The 17,940-nt window shown below is 43.3% G+C and overlaps 1 protein-coding gene across 2 annotated transcripts in view; it reads left to right on the top strand.

Annotated features, from left to right (window-relative positions):
* The first annotated feature begins 1,370 nt into the window (after window positions 1-1,370).
* ASCC3 (activating signal cointegrator 1 complex subunit 3) overlaps window positions 1,371-17,940 on the top strand; it is a 203,282-nt gene continuing 186,712 nt past the window's right edge. The window contains exons 1-4 of one of the 2 annotated variants that reach the window (XM_053381539.1): window positions 1,371-1,494; window positions 7,194-7,342; window positions 9,803-9,953; window positions 14,267-14,850. In XM_053381539.1, the coding sequence (XP_053237514.1) occupies window positions 7,253-7,342; window positions 9,803-9,953; window positions 14,267-14,850 (825 nt within the window). In that variant the 5' untranslated portion in view covers window positions 1,371-1,494; window positions 7,194-7,252. The remainder of the gene's footprint in view (window positions 1,495-7,193; window positions 7,343-9,802; window positions 9,954-14,266; window positions 14,851-17,940) is intronic. The other variant, XM_053381540.1, reaches the window with a different exon arrangement.

Raw genomic sequence — 17,940 nt, 5'->3', positions numbered from 1 at the left:
TTGGCTTTATCTGCCTGCTTTCCCCTCCCCACCACAATCACCTCTGTCATTCATGCTTTTCTTTTGGCTGGAGCTTCAGTTCTATTATATATTGGACAGCAGCCTGGCTGTAACATGAGAGAGTGTTTAGATATAGAACTTTGAAAAATTAAGAAGAAAAAGTTGTGAGAAATATTTTTTTCTACTTACATAAAACCCACTGAAAGACAAGTATAGTAAAAATAGGGTAGCACCAAACTAGCTATGTGGGGTGGTGGTGGAATGAAGAGTTTTTTCTCTTTAAAATTAGAACATATAGACTTAAGACGCAAACTTTGATGTCATGCAGAGTGTATGAAGGAAGAAAAGCCTTAAGGCATTTAAGGAAGTTTATTAATTACAATCTCTGGTCACAATACTATGCTCAAATCCATTGGTCAAACGGCTTGACTTGCTCTGCAGATCTATGCACAGCTGGAATGTTTCAAAGAATGTCCTGAAATGTGTCAAAGTCACCTGAGTCAAGAAATCCAAGTTATACCTTTTCCTAAATAGGTAAACCCACATGACAGGCCTTCATAATCGATGTAATGAAATTGACATTAAAAAGTGGAAAATTCCATCTTCTGCTCCAGTTCCTGATTGATATGAAAGATGTTTCAGAGAATCATTCTCTCTCTCTCTCTGCTTCCAGATGCCTGCTCATTGTGGAGTCACAGACTTTTTTGCAGTGTCAACACAATGTCATTAGCATCAAAACGGCAGCCTGGATCCCCACTTCCCCATATTTAATCTGTATTTAAAGTTTTTGGGTGCTTTAAAAACAAAACAAAAACTTATTGCCAACGACTCTTTGCAATAAGGTGCCTTAGACCGAGTCAAACCATTCACTGTTCCATTTGGCTCAGCATTGTCTGACCGACAGCATCTCTCCAGGGTTTCAGACACGAGCCATTCCCAACCTTAGTATAATAATTAATAATTTATTATTTATACCCCGCCCACCCGGAGATGCCAGAAATTGAACGGGGGATCTTCTGCACGCAGAACGTGCGGTTGGCAACTGGGAAGCAGCTCGGCCACAGCTCTGAATTTCGCTTGTTCCCTATACATAGGCAGCTGCCACTATTATCCCGCAAGCAGAGGCGGAACCAGGATTTCCCCTCCCCTCTTCCTGCCGGCAGCAGATTTGGCCTTCAGCTCCGGGGCGCATCAGGAAACGAAAGAGAAAGTCGGATTCTCCGAGGGCGGTTTGCGCACGTCGAAGTCTTGAGGAGAGAGGGCGGAGCCTTCCATAACGAGGGGACGTTCATTGGCTGACGCCTCGGCCGAAGCGCCGCGCCGCCGTCACCGCGCTTTCCGCACGCGGCGCGGCGCCCCTCGGCCCAGCCGGCAAAACCGGCGGAAGGGGAGGAACGCGGCTGCGCGAGGAGAGGAACCCGGAAGCGGCTGGGTCGAAATAGTAAGCGTCGGCCCTCCATGGGAGAGAAGCGGCGTGGCAGCAAAGCGAAGAAGGTAAGCCGGGCAGCAGCTGCAGCCGGACGGAGCCGCTTCTCGGCTGGGGGCTGAGCAGGAGGCGCCCTCCGTGTGAGGGAGAGAGAAAGACTCAGCCCTGCTGAGCCCCTGACGCCCCCAGGGCAGGGCTTCCCGCCGGGATCGGAGCCAGGCAGCGACAGTCTCCGGCCCGTCCCTCGCTTCTCGTGGCTTCCCTCCCTTCTTGTAGCCACGGGATTCAGCGGCCCACGCTCCCGAGGAAGAGGACGGGGATCGCAGCCTTTTATAGCCCAGCCCTGCGCGCCCGTTTACTCGGGTGCGACTTTGGTCTAGGGACACTTCGGTTGCCTCTAGGTCCCGGTCGTGTTTATTATTGCAGGCAAACCTCCCAGTTCTCTCTGGTCCTGTTCGTGGCCGTTTGGGAGTAAAGTCCATTGGGTAACGGGGCAGATCAACAAGTAAGCAAGGGACCGCTTTTGTCACCGCTGAGGGGGGTAAGCGACTGGCATTGCAAGTTAAAGGAAAACTGAGCCTGACGTCTCTTAAATCGGGCTGCCTGCGAGAGCCCCGGGCTTCCTACTTGCGGATAGGTGGATATTTGGAAAAAGACGTCATGACTTGCTACTTTTCCCCATCCCCATTCAGGCTCCCAGTGACTAAGTCAAAGTAGATGGCCTTGAGCCAAATAGTGCATTTTAATAGTACTGCCCCCACCATAGGTGCTATATAAGGTTCTAATCTAACGCATCTCCAAGCAGTTTTCACCCCACCCCACTGATTTTGGCAGTGGTTGTAGAAGAAAAAAGTAGATACAGCACACGAGTCAGCAGAGAGCTCAACATCACTTCCTCCCTGTGCATAACATTGATTATTTGCTAAGTGGAGAAATAGTCCCATTCCACACAGATTGCTGCTTCTCAGTTAGTTCATCTGCATGGATCAGTTGAAAAGGTGGGACATTGGTTTTGTACCCTTGTGTGTTTAGAGGTGTGCAAGAGGGTGGATGGCCATTTCCACTTTTGACCACACCCACTGCTGACATGCAGCCCCAGAGTGAATGTGGCCATCAAGCCAATGAAGACTGGTCACCTTTGGTATATTTGTTACTCAGGCTACATAAAACGTGTTCTCAATACTCCCGATTATATAATCTGGGGAGGCTCAGAGGTACATCAGTGGCAGAACACACACTTTACATGCCCCATGGCATTTCTAGTTAAATGGATCGGGCAGGTGACGGCAAAGATCTTTACCAGTGACACTGGCAAGAACCTCCCAGTCTGAGTAGATCACACTGGGTTAGTTGTAAAATAGTGTAACCTGGTATAAGGCAGCTGCCTATATTAAGAATATGTAAGGCGCTGTGGTCTAAACCACTGAGTCAAGGGTTGCCAATCAGAGGGTTGGCAGTTCGAATCCCCGTGACGGAGTGAGCTCCTGTTGCTCGGTCCCAGCTCCTGCCCATCTAGCAGTTCGAAAGCACATCAAAGTGCAAGTAGATAAATAGGTACCGCTCCTGCGGGAAGGTAAACAGTTTTTCCGTGCACTGCTCTGGTTCGCCAGAATGCTGGCCACATGACCCGGAAGCTGTCTGCGGACAGACGCGGGCTCCCTCGGCCTATAGAGTGAGATGAGCGCGCAACCCCAGAGTCCGCGACTGGACCTAACGGTCAGGGGTACCTTTACCTTTTCCTTTTAAGGCTAGTATTATGCCTATTTGCTTTTTAATTGTAGTCTTTTCTGATAAACTGGTCACACTTGCTGCTGAATCTTGCATTTTAATGTATATTTTACATTTTGGGTAAACTTGGGTTACAGACACTTCAGGTTACAGACGCTTCAGGTTACAGACTCCAGTAACCCAGAAATAGTACCTCGGGTTAAGAACCTTGCTTCAGGATGACAACAGAAATCGTGCTCCAGTGGCGCAGCAGCAGCAGCGGGAGACCCCATTAGCTAAAGTGATGCTTCAGGTTAAGAACAGTTTCAGGTTAAAAACAGACCTCCAGAACGAATTAAGTTCTTAACCTGAGGTACCACTGTATACAAATTAGGTTAAGTAGGAATAAAATAAATAGTCTTTTGGTTCCGTTGTTTATAGTAAGATGAAAACAAGGCAGACATAGTGGGTGAAATATTACTAATAAGTAGCTTTTGGGCATTTTGCAGACTTTTGCAAGAGAAGCTATTATAAATATCAGTAAGAAAGATATGTGCTGCTTTAATCTTTTGATTTCTTGTTGAAGTTGTTTTGGTTTCCAGCTTATTCTACCATAAATAGACACTCAACTGGTTGTGTAGTGAAGTTCCATTAAAATTTTCTGAGGATAGGAAAAGCGTTCTCTCCATACTTGACAGCTGAGTAAAGCAAGTGGTACTTCTGTTTCCATCCAGAGAGCTTTTGGACCAAATAAGACTTGACAAATGAAGGTGGAACAAAAGGACTTGATAACAGCATCATGTCCACATGTTATCCGTCTAACTAAAATCTCTTCTGTGTAAGTTTTGCAAAGGCTGGAAAAATCCTAGGTAGCAAGTAGTCCCCAAAATGGAAAATTAATTGTTGGTGTAAAGAATGTGCTCTTCTGCAGGAGCATTAAAAGTCTCTTAACTATAAGTGGGTGATCCAGTACTGCATGATCCAAGGCCATAAGAAAGTATGAAAAAAGCTCTTCAGTTAGCAGAGTAGCTAAAAGACTTTTATGTTCTCTATGGCTTTGAAAATTGCAATGATAAGAGAGAATGACATGCCCAGGAGAGAGGAGACAGGAACCTGGGAAGTTCTTGGTGACTGGCCTTAGGTATGTGTATGTAGGTTTTATTCCTACTACTTTTATTCCTATTCGAGAGCACAACTATTTGGTTTGCTTTGGAGATAATGACATGAAGCAGGGCTTGTTCCCTACTCACTTGGCTTGCTAAAGTCTTGCTTGAAGAATTTAAGCCTTTTCAATTTGCCGGGTGCTGAAGTCTTCCAGTTGCTTGATAGTTTCAACAATTTCTTTTAAGGAAAAGATATTGATGTGGATCTTCAGTTTGCTCCTGATGGTTGGAGTATTCCATGAGTAGAGTTTTGTTCATGGGAGGCCTCCACTGGTGGAAGGGCAATGAGAGGTGACTTTCCTTGCTCCTGTAGCCCTTTGTGGCACCACATCTCTTCTGAGTTAATGCAGTCCTGTATGTATTTATGCATACAAAATCAGCATGTCTTAAATCATTGACATTTCCTTTCCATGATTGACCTGGTGAAGATGTAATGTTGGCTTTGTGTATTTTACAAATTCAGAGCCAGCCTTGGGAACACATACTTAACTCTGTTCTTCCATCTGGTGCAAATCTCTATCCCCTCATTAGCCATAATTACAGTTCAGTATTACATCTGCCCCAAAGCTGACTATGATAACACTCAAACAAGTTACACTGGGCAGTGAAACATATTTTCAAATGGTTAAGGAACAACCTGGTTAGTGTTAACCATGATTTGTACAGGTGAAACTGTAAAGCTGAATCATGTTTAATGCTGAATATGGTTGGAGGGAAATGGGGAAAATGCACCAGACAATGAGGGAAGTGCATCTTCCTTAGCCTGGATCTCAGTTTACAAACTGCAGTTGGCAGGGAGCCAATGTTATGTTAAGTTGCTACCAAGTATACAATGTTGTGTGCATTTTGTGATCCTAAACCAGGCATAGGTAAACTCGGCCCACCAGGTGTTTTGGGACTACAACTCCCATCATCCCTAGCTAACAGGACCAGTGGTGAGGGATGATGGGAGTTGTAGTCCCAAAAACATCTGGAGGGCCGAGTTTGCCTATACCTGTCTTAGACTTTGGAACCTTCTAGGAATGGTTGGTAAGGTGGAGAATGCGGTTCTCCATTGTGTTTCCTGCTCCTCAACACAGCAGGTTGCTGGGGCTTTCTGAGAAGGGGAGGGCCAAGGCAGCAGGAGCTCATTGTGGTGCATGTACAATGTAAAGGCAGCATCAGGTTGGCTTTGCCACAGCACCTCATCATTCACTACTAAAACCTTCTCTACTGGAGTATCTAAGGCTGCTGTGCCCATATGATTTCCATTTTATAGACTATATACCGAGTGTAAAATAACTTTTACAGCTTGAAATTTGGTGGGGTATCAGTTGTGGCTATTCTCTGTCAAAAATACAGATGGTATTCTAAGTCTGTGTACATGTGTTGATTTTTGGGGGTAGACTTATCATTCCCACGTAATAAATCAGATGTTAATAATGTAGTCCTTTAATATCTACTTGGCAGTCACCCCCATTGAGTTCAATGGGACTTACTCCCCGGTAAATATGAATACAATTGGAGCCTAAGGAAATGTATTCAGTCATTGGCACAGTATGACTTAGCTGCTGCTGTACCATAAAATTCCTGATGTTATTTGCCTACTCAGTGCATGTACGTATGCTTTATCTGTTAATTAGTGAAAATGAATTTATCAATTTATAATAAGTTTATAATGCTCCTTGTGTTATATTATTTCATCAAATAATTTAAAGCAATTTCCTTTTCTAAAGTTCTTGCCTGCTGGTTTAAGACGAAGTACAATCCTATACACAGAATCATAGAATTGCAGAGTTGGAAGGGATCCCGAAGATCATCTAGTCCAGCCCCCTGCAGTGCAACCATGGCAGATGGCAATCCAACCTCTGCTTGAAAACCTCCAAGGGAGGGGAATCCATCACCCTCCAAGGGAGTCTATTCCACTGTTAAAAAGCTCTTATTGTCAGAAAGTTCTTCCAGATGTTTAGTTGGAATCTCCTTTCTTGTAACTTGAAGCCATCGGTCTGGGTTCCATCCTTTGGAGCAGGAGAAAACAGGTTTTCTCCATCTTTCATGTGACAGCCCTTTAGATATTTGAAGATGGCTATCATATCTCCTCTCAGTCTCCTCTTTTCCAGGCCAAACATATCCGCTTCCCTCAACCGCTCCTCATAAGGCTCCGTTTCCAGACCCTTGATCATCTTGGCTGCCCTCCTTTGCACATGGTTTAGCTTGTCAACTTCCTTCTTAAATTGTGGTACCCAGAACTGGACATAGAGCCCCAGGTATGGTCTGACCAAGGGAAAATAGAGCAGTAGTATTATTTCCCTTGATCAGGACACTATACTTCTATTGGTGCAGGTTGTGGTCTATCTACCAAGACCCCTAGATTCCTTTCACATGAGATTCATGCGACATTACTTCTTTCGAGAAACTATGCTGGGTTGTAATAATCATAGCATGCTTTGCTAAGTGCTCACAGACAGACTGTTTAATTATGTGCTCTAGGACCTTTCCTGCTATCGATGTCAAGGTGACTAGTTGGTGACCTGGGTTTTCTTTTCCCCCACTTTTTGAAGATATCTTTTGGATAGCTCAGTTGGTTAGAGCATGGTGCTGATAATGCCAAGATCACAGGTTCAATCCCTGGTATGGGACAGCTGCATATTTCTGTGTTGTAGGGGTTTAGACTAAATGATCCTCAGGGTACCTTCCAACTCTATGATTCTATGATTGTACAGTTCTAAGATGGGGACAACATTTGCCTGTCTCCAGTCTGTAGGGATCTCACCTATTCTTCAAGAATTTTCATAGGTTATAGACAGAGGCTCTGAGTGTACATCCATTTGTTTACATAAAATAGTTTATTTACTTAAACTGAGAAGTTCCCAAAGCACTGGCAAAACTTAACTGTGATTTTGATGTTCTTTTTGGAGGTTTACCTGTTGGAGATGAATTTAATGTCTCATCATATGGATCACTGAATGGGTAATAAATGGCCCTTCCTCGCCTAACAGGAGCCCTGCGCTCCTTTTCAAATGTCACTAAACAAGATGATTACAGTGAAGAATCTGCTGACTTAACGGTAATTTATTTGTTCAAAACTTAAATATTGAGAATTATTTTAATGTTTTTAGTTGCTTATTATATTCAGTCATTTTGTCAACAGCTTTGCCTCAGATTATGTGCTTTATCTATTTCCCCCCCCCAAAAAAAACCATTAATCTTTTTTTAAAGCTCACACAGGAGAGGATAGAGCTCTGAAGGGATGCAGTAGTGCCATAAATTTTGTAACTTCGAAAAGTCATTTTAATGTCACACAGTTGTATGTGCGTGCAATATTTTTCTACAGTTTTCCATTCCTAGCATCTGTGGACATACCAGTGTGTGACATTCTATGGGTTAGTTCTGACCTTCAGTTTGTCACTGGCCAACCAGTAATCTGTAGTGCAGGCAAGTATAACGTCTAGCTCCTAGGCCAAATTAGGCAGACCATGGGGGATGCCATGAGATCTCAGGTCTTACCAGGCTCATGAGTGGAGTGGCAGGCTGAAACAGATAAAACTTTCTGGAAAACCCATATCACTGGGCATACATGAGAAAATAAAGTCAAACCTTACGTTGAAGTCACTTCAGGTTAAGGCTTTTCGGGTTGTACTCCATGGTGACCCGGAAGTAACGGAGCGCATTACTTCCGGGTTTCGCTGCTCGCGCATGCGCAGATGCTCAAAATGACGTCACATGGATACGTGGAAGCGGCAAATCGTGACCTGAGCATCGCAGGCTCGCGGACGCGGGTTGCGTTCGCTTCAGGATGCGAACGGGGCTCCGGAACGGATCCCGTTTGCATCCAGAGGTACCACTGTAATCCTTTTGCTTTGTTTTTAATGGGCTATGGCGATAGAGCTGCTGATCTCTCTAGAAAGTGAAAAGCTAAAACTTTTAACCAATAGCAGACACTCCTGAAACAAAAGGCAAAATAGCACAAATAGTCATTTCCAGCCAATGGCATCTTCTGTTCAAAGTAAATTGAAAAGAAACAAATTGGCATCTGGCAATTTGATACTGAGATGCCATCTACGCCTACGCGTACACCTACCCAAGCACTTCAGAGCTGATTCTGATTTCCGTCATGTCGCTATAAGCCCAGAGTAACTCCTCTAATCTTACCTCTATTCCATTCTTTCATCACTATAACTAGAGCATCAATTTGGCCCTCTCTTTTCATGTCATTTGAAATTGTGTAAGTGCACTACTAAATGAACCATTAAAAGAGAATCCATTCACTGAAACAAGCATCAGCAACAACTAATATAGCATAAATTTAAGGAACATACTGTACAGCACTTTAATGCATTTTTTCTTAAATAATCTTCTGATGGCTCTCAAAGAAGAGTTGGAATACTAGCTCTATTTAATAATAATCTGTGCAGCTTTTTTTAGGTGCCTGTTTTTTCTGGCAATAGCAGCCCCCCCCCCCTTAAACTGCATGAGAATGGAAAGAATCTCAAAAAGGGACTGTGATTGGCTGCTGGAATGAAGGGTGGTATCAGTGTTGGAGAAGGAGAATTGTTTACATTCTCCAGTGGGGTCCTTTTGAAAAAGGGGGGAAATGGTATAGGATGGATCAGTCAGTTGTATTTCATATTTTCCCAAATCAGAGAGGGGTTTGGGGAAGGGGAAGATTGGGCAGGGGGAAAAATAGGGAGAAGTCAAATTTTAGATAGAAGATGATTCATGAATCCCATTGTCAATCATTAGAGATTGGCATGGTTTATAAGCCATGATTTAGTTAATCATTAGCTAAAGCTGATTTTCCAAACCTGGTCCTTCAGCTGAACTATGGTTTATAAACAACAGTTAAAACTATACTCGCTAGCCAGGGTTAATCTATAATTTATAATTCTATAATCCTTGGATAAAATTAGCCCATCACTTAGCAATATGTTGAACACAGACCTACTCCTTAACTATGGTTAGAACCCAGATTCATAGAGCCATAAGTGAAGAGTGGTTCAGAATTAAAGCTACTCCCAAAGCTCATCTCTTACTAGTGCTTTAAACCAGTGATGGCCAAACTTGGCCCTCCAGCTGTTTTGGGACTACAATTCCCATTATCCCTGACCACTGATCCTGTTAGCTAGGGGTGATGGGAGTTGTAGTCCCCAAACACCTGGAGGGCCAAGTTTGGCCATCACTGCTTTAAACTCTGCCTGGTAACAGCTACTCTCCTTGCCTCCCCCCTTCTCCCAGTCAAGTTTAAAGGAATGGCTAAAGAGTGATGAATGCTGAAATGACTAATAGAACAGTGTGAGATTCAAGCATGCAATTTTATCACTAGATTTTTATGTGTTGTTTTAAAAGTAATCATTTTTAACACATGAATAATGTGCTAGCATTTGGAACTTTCAGCTCTGTTAAGCAATAGGTAGATAGCGTTTGGAAGTATTTGAAAACAATCCTTTTCTTACCATATAGAATACCTTTTTTCAAAGAAAATGAACCTTTCTGACTACTTGTGTTATATATATATATATATCTTCAGAATAAAAGAACCAAATTGCAAGAAGAGCAACTGAACTCTGGTCTTACCTGGAAGAAAATAGTTAGCTTTGTTGATGAAAATTCAGCCAAGGAAAACAAACAATCCGTACTTGAAGATTTAAAGACAATACTACAAGCTTCCAAACAAATAGGTAAGTGGTAATTTAGAAGTGGGATAGTATTTGTAGATGACTGAGCCACACTGTAGTCTAGTCTTGCAGAACAAAAGGCCGCAACATTTAAAAGGCTCCTAATCATCCACAAGCCTGTTTTCCTGTGCATATCCATAATTACCGTATTTTTCACTCTATAAGACGCACTTTTCTCCTCCTAAAAAGTAAGGGGAAATGTGTGTGCATCTTATGGAGCGAATGCAGGCTGCGCAGCTATCGCTGAAGCCAGGAGAGCAAGAGGGATTGGTGTGCACCGATCCCTCTTGTTCTCCTGGCTTCAGGGATAGCCACGCAAAGCCTCTTGAGCGCAGCTGGAGCACTCCTGCCTCTTCGCTCACGAGGCTTTGCATTGCTTTCTTGCTGCTTGTTTACCTCCTCTAAAAACTAGGTGCGTCTTATGGTCGGGTGCGTCTTATAGAGCGAAAAATATGGTACTCATTTGTAGGATATTAACGGTATGATGAAATTAGGCTAGCTTTGCAGATGAGTCCTCAAAAGTTGTTATCATAATATCCTTGCATTTTAAAAACCACCTTTTTTGGGGGGTGGATCTCTAATCTGAAACTTTGGAGTGAACACCTTTAAAAAACTCAGTTCTGGGATTACAGTTTTAATACCCCAAATATCTCCCCACTTCGGTGTAATACCAGATAGGTACCTTTAGAAAAGCCACAGGCACCATGATGCCTATAATCATCGCTGTTTTCCCTTTTACAGACTAACTGAACAAAGGCACAAGGCACACAACCTCCCCCCACCCCGGCCGCTTCATAATTGCTACACCTAACAGTGCAGGCCATGGCACATCCATTAATATCCTCTTTCCTTTCTTTCTGCTCCTAATGCAAGAGATGTTTACTGGCAGAATTCGCCCCAATAGTATGTGATATAATATTTGATCTTCAAGTACAGTGGTACCTCGGGTTAAATAATTCGTTCCGGAGGTCTGTACTTAACCTGAAACTGTTCTTAATCTGAAGCACCACTTTAGCTAATGGGGCCTCCCACTGCCGCCGCACCGCCGGAGCACAATTTCTGTTCTCATCCTGAAGCAAAGTTCTTAACCTGAAACACTATTTCGGGGTTAGCCGAGTCTGTAACCTGAAGCGTATGCAACCTGAAGCATATGTAACCCGAGGTACCACTGTATTAATAAAGTGCCTTATTTCCCCCACTAATACCTTTAATGTAAGCAATCTTGCATAGTCTTCAAAATCATTGCAAAGTAATTTGATAGTGAGGCACCAGCATACCTCAGCTTCTTCTGTAAATACACAAAGCTTTCTTTCCACCCGCCTCCCAGCCAGAAAGAACACTCTGTTCCTACTGTCTGTTGCCCTTGGACCACAGGGCTGAGGGGAAGCATACTGGGCTGGGACTAAGGTTTGCTGGATTGTGTGGCTTTTCCTGTGTATTGTGCACACACATTATTAAAATCTCATCTAAGAACTTTTGAGAATAATTTGATCAAAAATTGGGATATGAATCTTCTAGATCAATACATATAGACTTCACTTTAGCACTCTGCATCTGGGAAAGGAAAAGTAAATTGAAGGCCACACTCTGAGCATGGGCCATCTAGTCTTAACTTACTGGGTCCTGATTGTGTACCAAAAAGATAGCAATGGAGGAGCTGAGTGCTAAGGTTTTGAAGTGTTGAAGTGATCCTACTGAATGGTGTTGTTTTTTTAAGAGTTTGACTTGTGTTGCTAGGGAATCTTTTAAATTGAGGTTTCTGATCCACCTGGTTGCAAGAGGAAATGTCTGGGTCGCCTTGGCCAAATCTAGTTGCCAGTGGCAACCAGGTTCCCTGCTGACAGCAAGCCTGTGTAGTCTATAAAGTAATCCAGTGTTTGCTTGGAAACGAGCTACCTCTTTGGGTAACTGAATCACATCCTTCACAGCTGGCCTGACTGCTTTGGGTAACATGAGCCAGGCCAGAGGAGGATCACTTCTGAACCATAAGAAGTGCCTGTAGGATGTTCAGAGTTTGACTGCTGAGATTACTTTCATGAAGAGATTTGGAGGATATGAAGCATATGGAGTATAAATCTGCCTGTCTTGCTGTCAGTGGGACAATTAGGCCCAGGTTGGATTGGAAACCAGTACAGATATTAGGAGCAGATCACATGGGTCCTTCACTTTCCTGGTCTTCCCTTCTGCTCTGCCCTGGTTTAGTATGATGGAAGACCGCAAGGGAACACCAATGTGAATTTAGTCCTAAATTCACTGTGATGAAAACCAGCTTTTCAAAGGTGAATTTAGGAGCAAAACCAAGTTCATTTTGACCTGGAGTAGTAATGGTCTGTCTTAGCAATGAACCATGGTGGAATGGGAGTGGAGTTCATGCAAAAGTGTGGTTGGTCAGAAAAGAGTACGCACAGCCCTCCTGTCCCTTTTTGATTCTTAAAAACTCTCCTTCTGGCTACTTGTTAACTTGTACTGCAGTGTTAGAGGAACTGTGGTCCTTCAATTGTTGCGCCAGTCAGCATGGCCAGTGTAGTAATGGTAGTTGTAGTTGAACACCATCTGGAAGTCTACAGGTATCCTCTGTTCCCTCTAATAGCAGTAGAACTGAACACTCTAGCTGAATCAGTGCTCTCTGTCCTTTGGTCCTCTTTACTCCAGAAAGATTGGGAAACTCCTAGCCCTGATGCTATGTTTGTGTGCTTGTGCTCGCCTTCCATTTCATAGGCATGCATAAGATAATACATGTGTGCACACAGGTATTATTATTATTATTATTATTATTATTATTATTATTATTATATTAACATTTATATACCATCCTTCATCTGAAGGCATCTTAAGGCAGTTCACAAGATTAAAAAGAGAATAAAAGCACAACATAAATAGTTAAAACAAAAATGAAACAATATCCCCTCCCATGCCTACTGACTTCCCGACCACTTCCTGTGTTTGATGAAAAGGATCATAAGTAAAAATTGATTTCTTGTTGTTTTAACCTAACAGTGTGAATTTGCATCGGTTTTAGCTGTAGAAGAACATATTTATATATAGAAGTGTTAAATGTATAACTTCAGACTTGTGTAGCTTATAATACCTGTCCAGTAGAACATCTTAACATTAATTCAGATCATTGATGTATGGGGTGTCCTTGATGTCCTACTTTCAGTCTCATAAAATAAAGGTGGTACAATGTCAAAAGGATGAAAATGGATTTATTATTTGAAGTTTGTGAGCAAATGTTAAGCCTGTGCTGAAAAATTGTTGTGGCTCCCATTCATTGCCGTTTCAGCAAAGCAGACTGCATATCTTGTCTGCTGAAGTACAGATTTGGGGTGGTAGGGTTGGGAGGATATCCTGGGAATTGCATATCTCACTTAGGTCAAGGCTCTGCTGTTTCTGGCCATGTGCAACTCCCTGCAGATGTTGCCCTGTACATGTTGCAGGACTACAGCTCCTATCATTCCTGGCTATTGGCTGTGCTACCTGGTGCTGAGGGGAAATGGTGTCAAGCCATTGGTGTAGAGCTTCTCATTCCCCCATCTCCTCTTTAAGTTATTGAAGCACATTGACATTATATTTGCAAATTGGGGAATGTTGGGTGCGGAGAAAGGTGGCAAATTCTGGTCTGGGGCTGAAAATCAGCTACAGCCAGGCAAGGAAGAGGATGGGTGAAAACTGAAGTTACTACCCAAAGCCCTTGGTATAGGAAAGAGAAGTCATCTTCATTAACTGAAAGGATGGGAGGTAAGTGATAAAACTCATGACTCTAGTGTCTAAATTGCATTTTGGGATTCTAGCTTAAAGGGGGAGCTCATCCTTGCCTATATCCTAAGGAAAAAACACAGAAATTCACCTGCAGCAGCATCTCTGAGACATTTAGAAAAGCATCAGTAGGAGGCATGGTGCCGTTCTTATGTAAAGTGCTACCTACATGTGAAAATCCTAGCACATTAGAGAGATGGCTAGGCTAGCCTTCTTGCACTGTTCTACTTTATTACATGCAGGAAGCTTTAAATGAGGACAGCATTACAAAACTATGTCCCTTCTCCACCTAACCATCCCACCCATCTCAAACCTTCACAAACATGCATACTGGCAGCTTATTAGCTCTGTATAAAGTTTAGATTGGATCTAATGGAATATCATTGTTGTTTGTCAAATTCCTAGGACTTCAGTTCTTCAAAAGAGTTTTATTTTTCAATTTATATTCTTGCTTTGTGTCCCTTACCTGATTGTCACAAAAATCATTCAAATATGGTGTTTGTATAAGGTTTAAACTGTAGGTATTTATAACCTTTTCTGGGTTTCTTTTCTGTGAACAGTGGGATCTGAGAATGGTCAAGAAGCCATTGAAAGTGGTGCTGTTTTCCTTTTTAAAACATTTCACACAAAGGAATATGTTGGTCATGAGGAAACGAAAGCCATCAAGCAGATGTTTGGGCCCTTTCCCTCATCCTCTGCGACGGAAGCCTGCGAAGCTACCTATCGGATTGCTTCTCATTTCACAGAAGATCAGCTAGCTGGCCTTCTGCAGATGACGGAAGACAAAAATGATGACAGGAAACTGTGTTTTGGTAAAAACATTGCGTTTTCCTTTGACATGTATGATTTGGATCACTTTGAAGAACTGCCAGTAAACGGTGAAATGGATGAACAGAAAGGTATTAGCTTGGATTTTAAGAAATTTCTAAATAACCATTTGGAACGTTTCCCAAATGGCTATGATGAAAGCTCTGTCATGAAGTCATTGGACAAAGTGGATGATTCTTTTCTGTGGTGTGAGGTTGGAAAGTACCTGAGTGAATCACTAAAAGAAACCCCTGGAGTCCCAACAACGGAGGATCTTTGCTGCACTTTGTATGAGATGCTAGCTTCGCATAAAAGTGGTGATGAGCTTCAGAATGAGGTACGGTATGCATAATGTTTTCGTTATTACCTTAAGTATCAATGGCTTGGAACCAGAGCGTGCTTAAGTAGTGCCCCCTCGTGCTACTGCTGCATCTGTTCTCCCCATCCCCATAAGCCTGGCCCGATGCTCAGTAAATCCTTGGGAATGGCCTGAGGTGGGAGAGTCAGAGAAAACAATATGGAAACAGCTTGCTGCTTCTTGAAGCCACTCCTTTGTAAAGTGGTCTGAGAATAATCCCGGGGGTAATTTTCTGCTGACTTGCTGTGAAGTGGCAGTACTTCAGCTGCTTACAATAGTTGTAATGGGGAAATATATGAAACGGGGGTTTACTGTGTTTTGAGAAAAATTGCATTTCAAACCAACACCTAGAAACTGGGTTTTGTGTGCTGTTTCCCTTTTGATTCTTTTGTAAAGAACAGGATGCCTCATGAGAGATAGTAGGGAAATAGAGAACAGAAAAGCCTGCTGGATCAGGCCAGTGGTCCATCTCATCAAGCCCCCTGTTCTCACAGTGGCCAAGCAGATGCCTATGGGAAGCTCACAGGCAAGACTTGAGTGAAAACCCTCCTGTGGTTTCCAGGAGAGAGAGCCAGCGTGGTGTAGTGGTTAAGAGCAATAGACCCGTAATCTGGTGAACCGGGTTGGTGTCTCCGCTCCTCCACATGCAGCTGCTGGGTGACCTTGGGCTTGTCACACTTCTCTGAAGTCTCTCAGCCCCACTCACCTCACAGAGTGTTTGTTGTGGGGGAGGAAGGGAAAGGAGAATGTTAGCCGCTTTGAGACTCCTTCGGGTAGTGATAAAGCGGGATATCAAATCCAAACTCTTCAGGAAGCCTACTGCCTCCAACAATGGAAGCAAAGCATAGTCACTGTGGGAAGAAGCCATTGGTCGCCTTGTGCTGCATAATTTTTTCCAATTCTCTTTTAAAGCCACCCAGTTGGTGGCCATCACGGCCTCCCGTGAGAGCGAGTTCCACTTCCAGCTTCATTGGATGGCCACAAGTTCTAGAGGGAGAAGGTTTCTCTGTCCACTTTCTGCATGCCGTGCATTATTTTATACATTTCTGTCATGTTGCCTCTTACTCACCTTTTCTATAAACTAAAAAGTCCCCAATGCTGTAGCTTTTCCACACAGGGGTGTTGCTCTGTCCCATTGATCATTTCAGCTGCCCTTTTCTGAATCTTTCCCAGCTCTGCAATACGCTTTCAGATCAGAACTGTATACAGTATTCCAACTGCAGTTGCACCATAGTTTCGTAGAATGTCATTATAATATTGGCAGTTTTATCCTTGGTTGCTTTCCTAATGGTCCTTAGCATGGAATTTGCCTTTTACACAGCTACAGCGCATTGGGTTGACATCTTCATTGAGCTGTCCACAATGACCCCAAAGTCTTGTTGCTTGTCTGTGACTGCCACTTCAGACCCCAAAACATATAGGTGACTCCCTTGTCATTCAAGGGTCCAGACCACCTCACTAGAGTCTAGACCAGGCTTCCTCAACCTCAGCCCTCCAGATGTTTTGAGACTACAATTCCCATCATCCCTAACCACTGGTTCTGCTAGCTAGGAATCATGGGAGTTGTAGGCCAAAAACATCTGGAGGGCCGAGGTTGAGGAATCCTGGTCTAGGCAATCTTCTGCTACTAATGTATTTAATTGCTTTGTTTTGTCAGTGGTCTTTATGTTTTTAGGAATGTGCCGTCTGATTTCAAATGCACTTTCCTAAACCCTCTAGGACCTTGAGGGTCACATATGTGGTTTGGGGATGTGTAGTTTGAATTGGAGTCTCCCACCATTCTGTTACCGTACTTCCTTTCATTGAATTGGTTACTTTCCAAATTACAGGCATGTTACCATAGCTCCCTCTGCTGGAACTCGTTAACATACTGGTAAAAGAATTCCATTCAAAAATAAAAACTTCTTTCAAATCTTTATTTCCTTCTGTATCTGCTCTTGGTACCAGACTACAGTGGTACCTCGGATTAAGTATTTAATTCGTTCCAGAGGTCCGTACTTAACCTGAAACTGTTCTTAACCTGAAGCACCACTTTAGCTAATGGGGCTTCCTGCTGCTGCCACGCCACCAGAGCACGATTTCTGTTCTCATCCTGAAGCAAAGTTCTTAACCTGAAGCACTATTTCTGGGTTAGCAGAGTCTGTAACCTGAAGCGTATGTAACCTGAAGCATATGTAACCCGAGGTACCACTGTACTTGTAATATGCATGTTGCTTGTAGTGTTGTCCTGTGAGGGTGTGTTTGTGTCCCAAACTGCAGTCAGAGAGATTGCCACAATGTGTCTCAGAACACTTATGGCAGGGTGAGGAGCTTAAAAACCCTTTCCCCTGTGTTTTTCTTTCTCCAATTGCTGAAAATCACCCCGACATCCCCCCCTCCCTCTGGTCCTGTTGCTTTTTGTTAAATCAGTTTACGGAATAACATTGTGTGGGGGTGTTTTCAAGTCCCCAGGGAAAGATTACATATGATTTGGTGCTGCATGTAACTTGGCGCTCGCTTTTTCCTTGTAAGAAGAAATCACGTTGAATAGCTTTTCACAAGTGAAGGGGCTCCTCTCATCTTTTCTGTTCATTCTTAGTGGATCCCATCTTATTTGCTGCTGCTGCTGCTGCTGCTTCAAGATGCATTATAACTCCTCCAGCAGGCTAGCTAATGTGGTACCTCCAGATGTTATTGGAGAATAAATCCACCATCCCTAACCATTAGCCATGCTAGCTGGGACTGATTAGAGTTGGAACGCAGCCACATCTGGAGGGCACCATGTTGGCTATCTCTGCTTTACAGTGTGACTGACCTTCTGGGAATCCTCCACTAGTTACCCATTCTTGACAGTATTAAGCACAAACAGCTTTTAAGCCCTTTCTTGGCTTTTGCTATCTTTCCTGTTGTGTTGATATCCAGTAGAGTTTCCAAGTACTTGCTTACTTTAAGTAGCTGAAAACACCTTCATATTTTGCCCTCATGCTGGGAGACAGCACGCTGCCAGAACTTCCCTTACTGTGATGGCATCCATACATAAGCTGGGGTTGTCTCTTTCACTGTTGAATGTTGTATAATTGTTTCCTCTCG

The sequence above is a fragment of the Podarcis raffonei genome, chromosome 3 (genome assembly GCF_027172205.1).
Source record: "Podarcis raffonei isolate rPodRaf1 chromosome 3, rPodRaf1.pri, whole genome shotgun sequence".
Classification (NCBI taxonomy): Eukaryota; Metazoa; Chordata; class Lepidosauria; order Squamata; family Lacertidae; genus Podarcis; species Podarcis raffonei.
The sequence above is the reverse complement of the archived record's forward strand: the minus strand, read 5'-3'. Positions and strand labels throughout refer to the sequence as shown.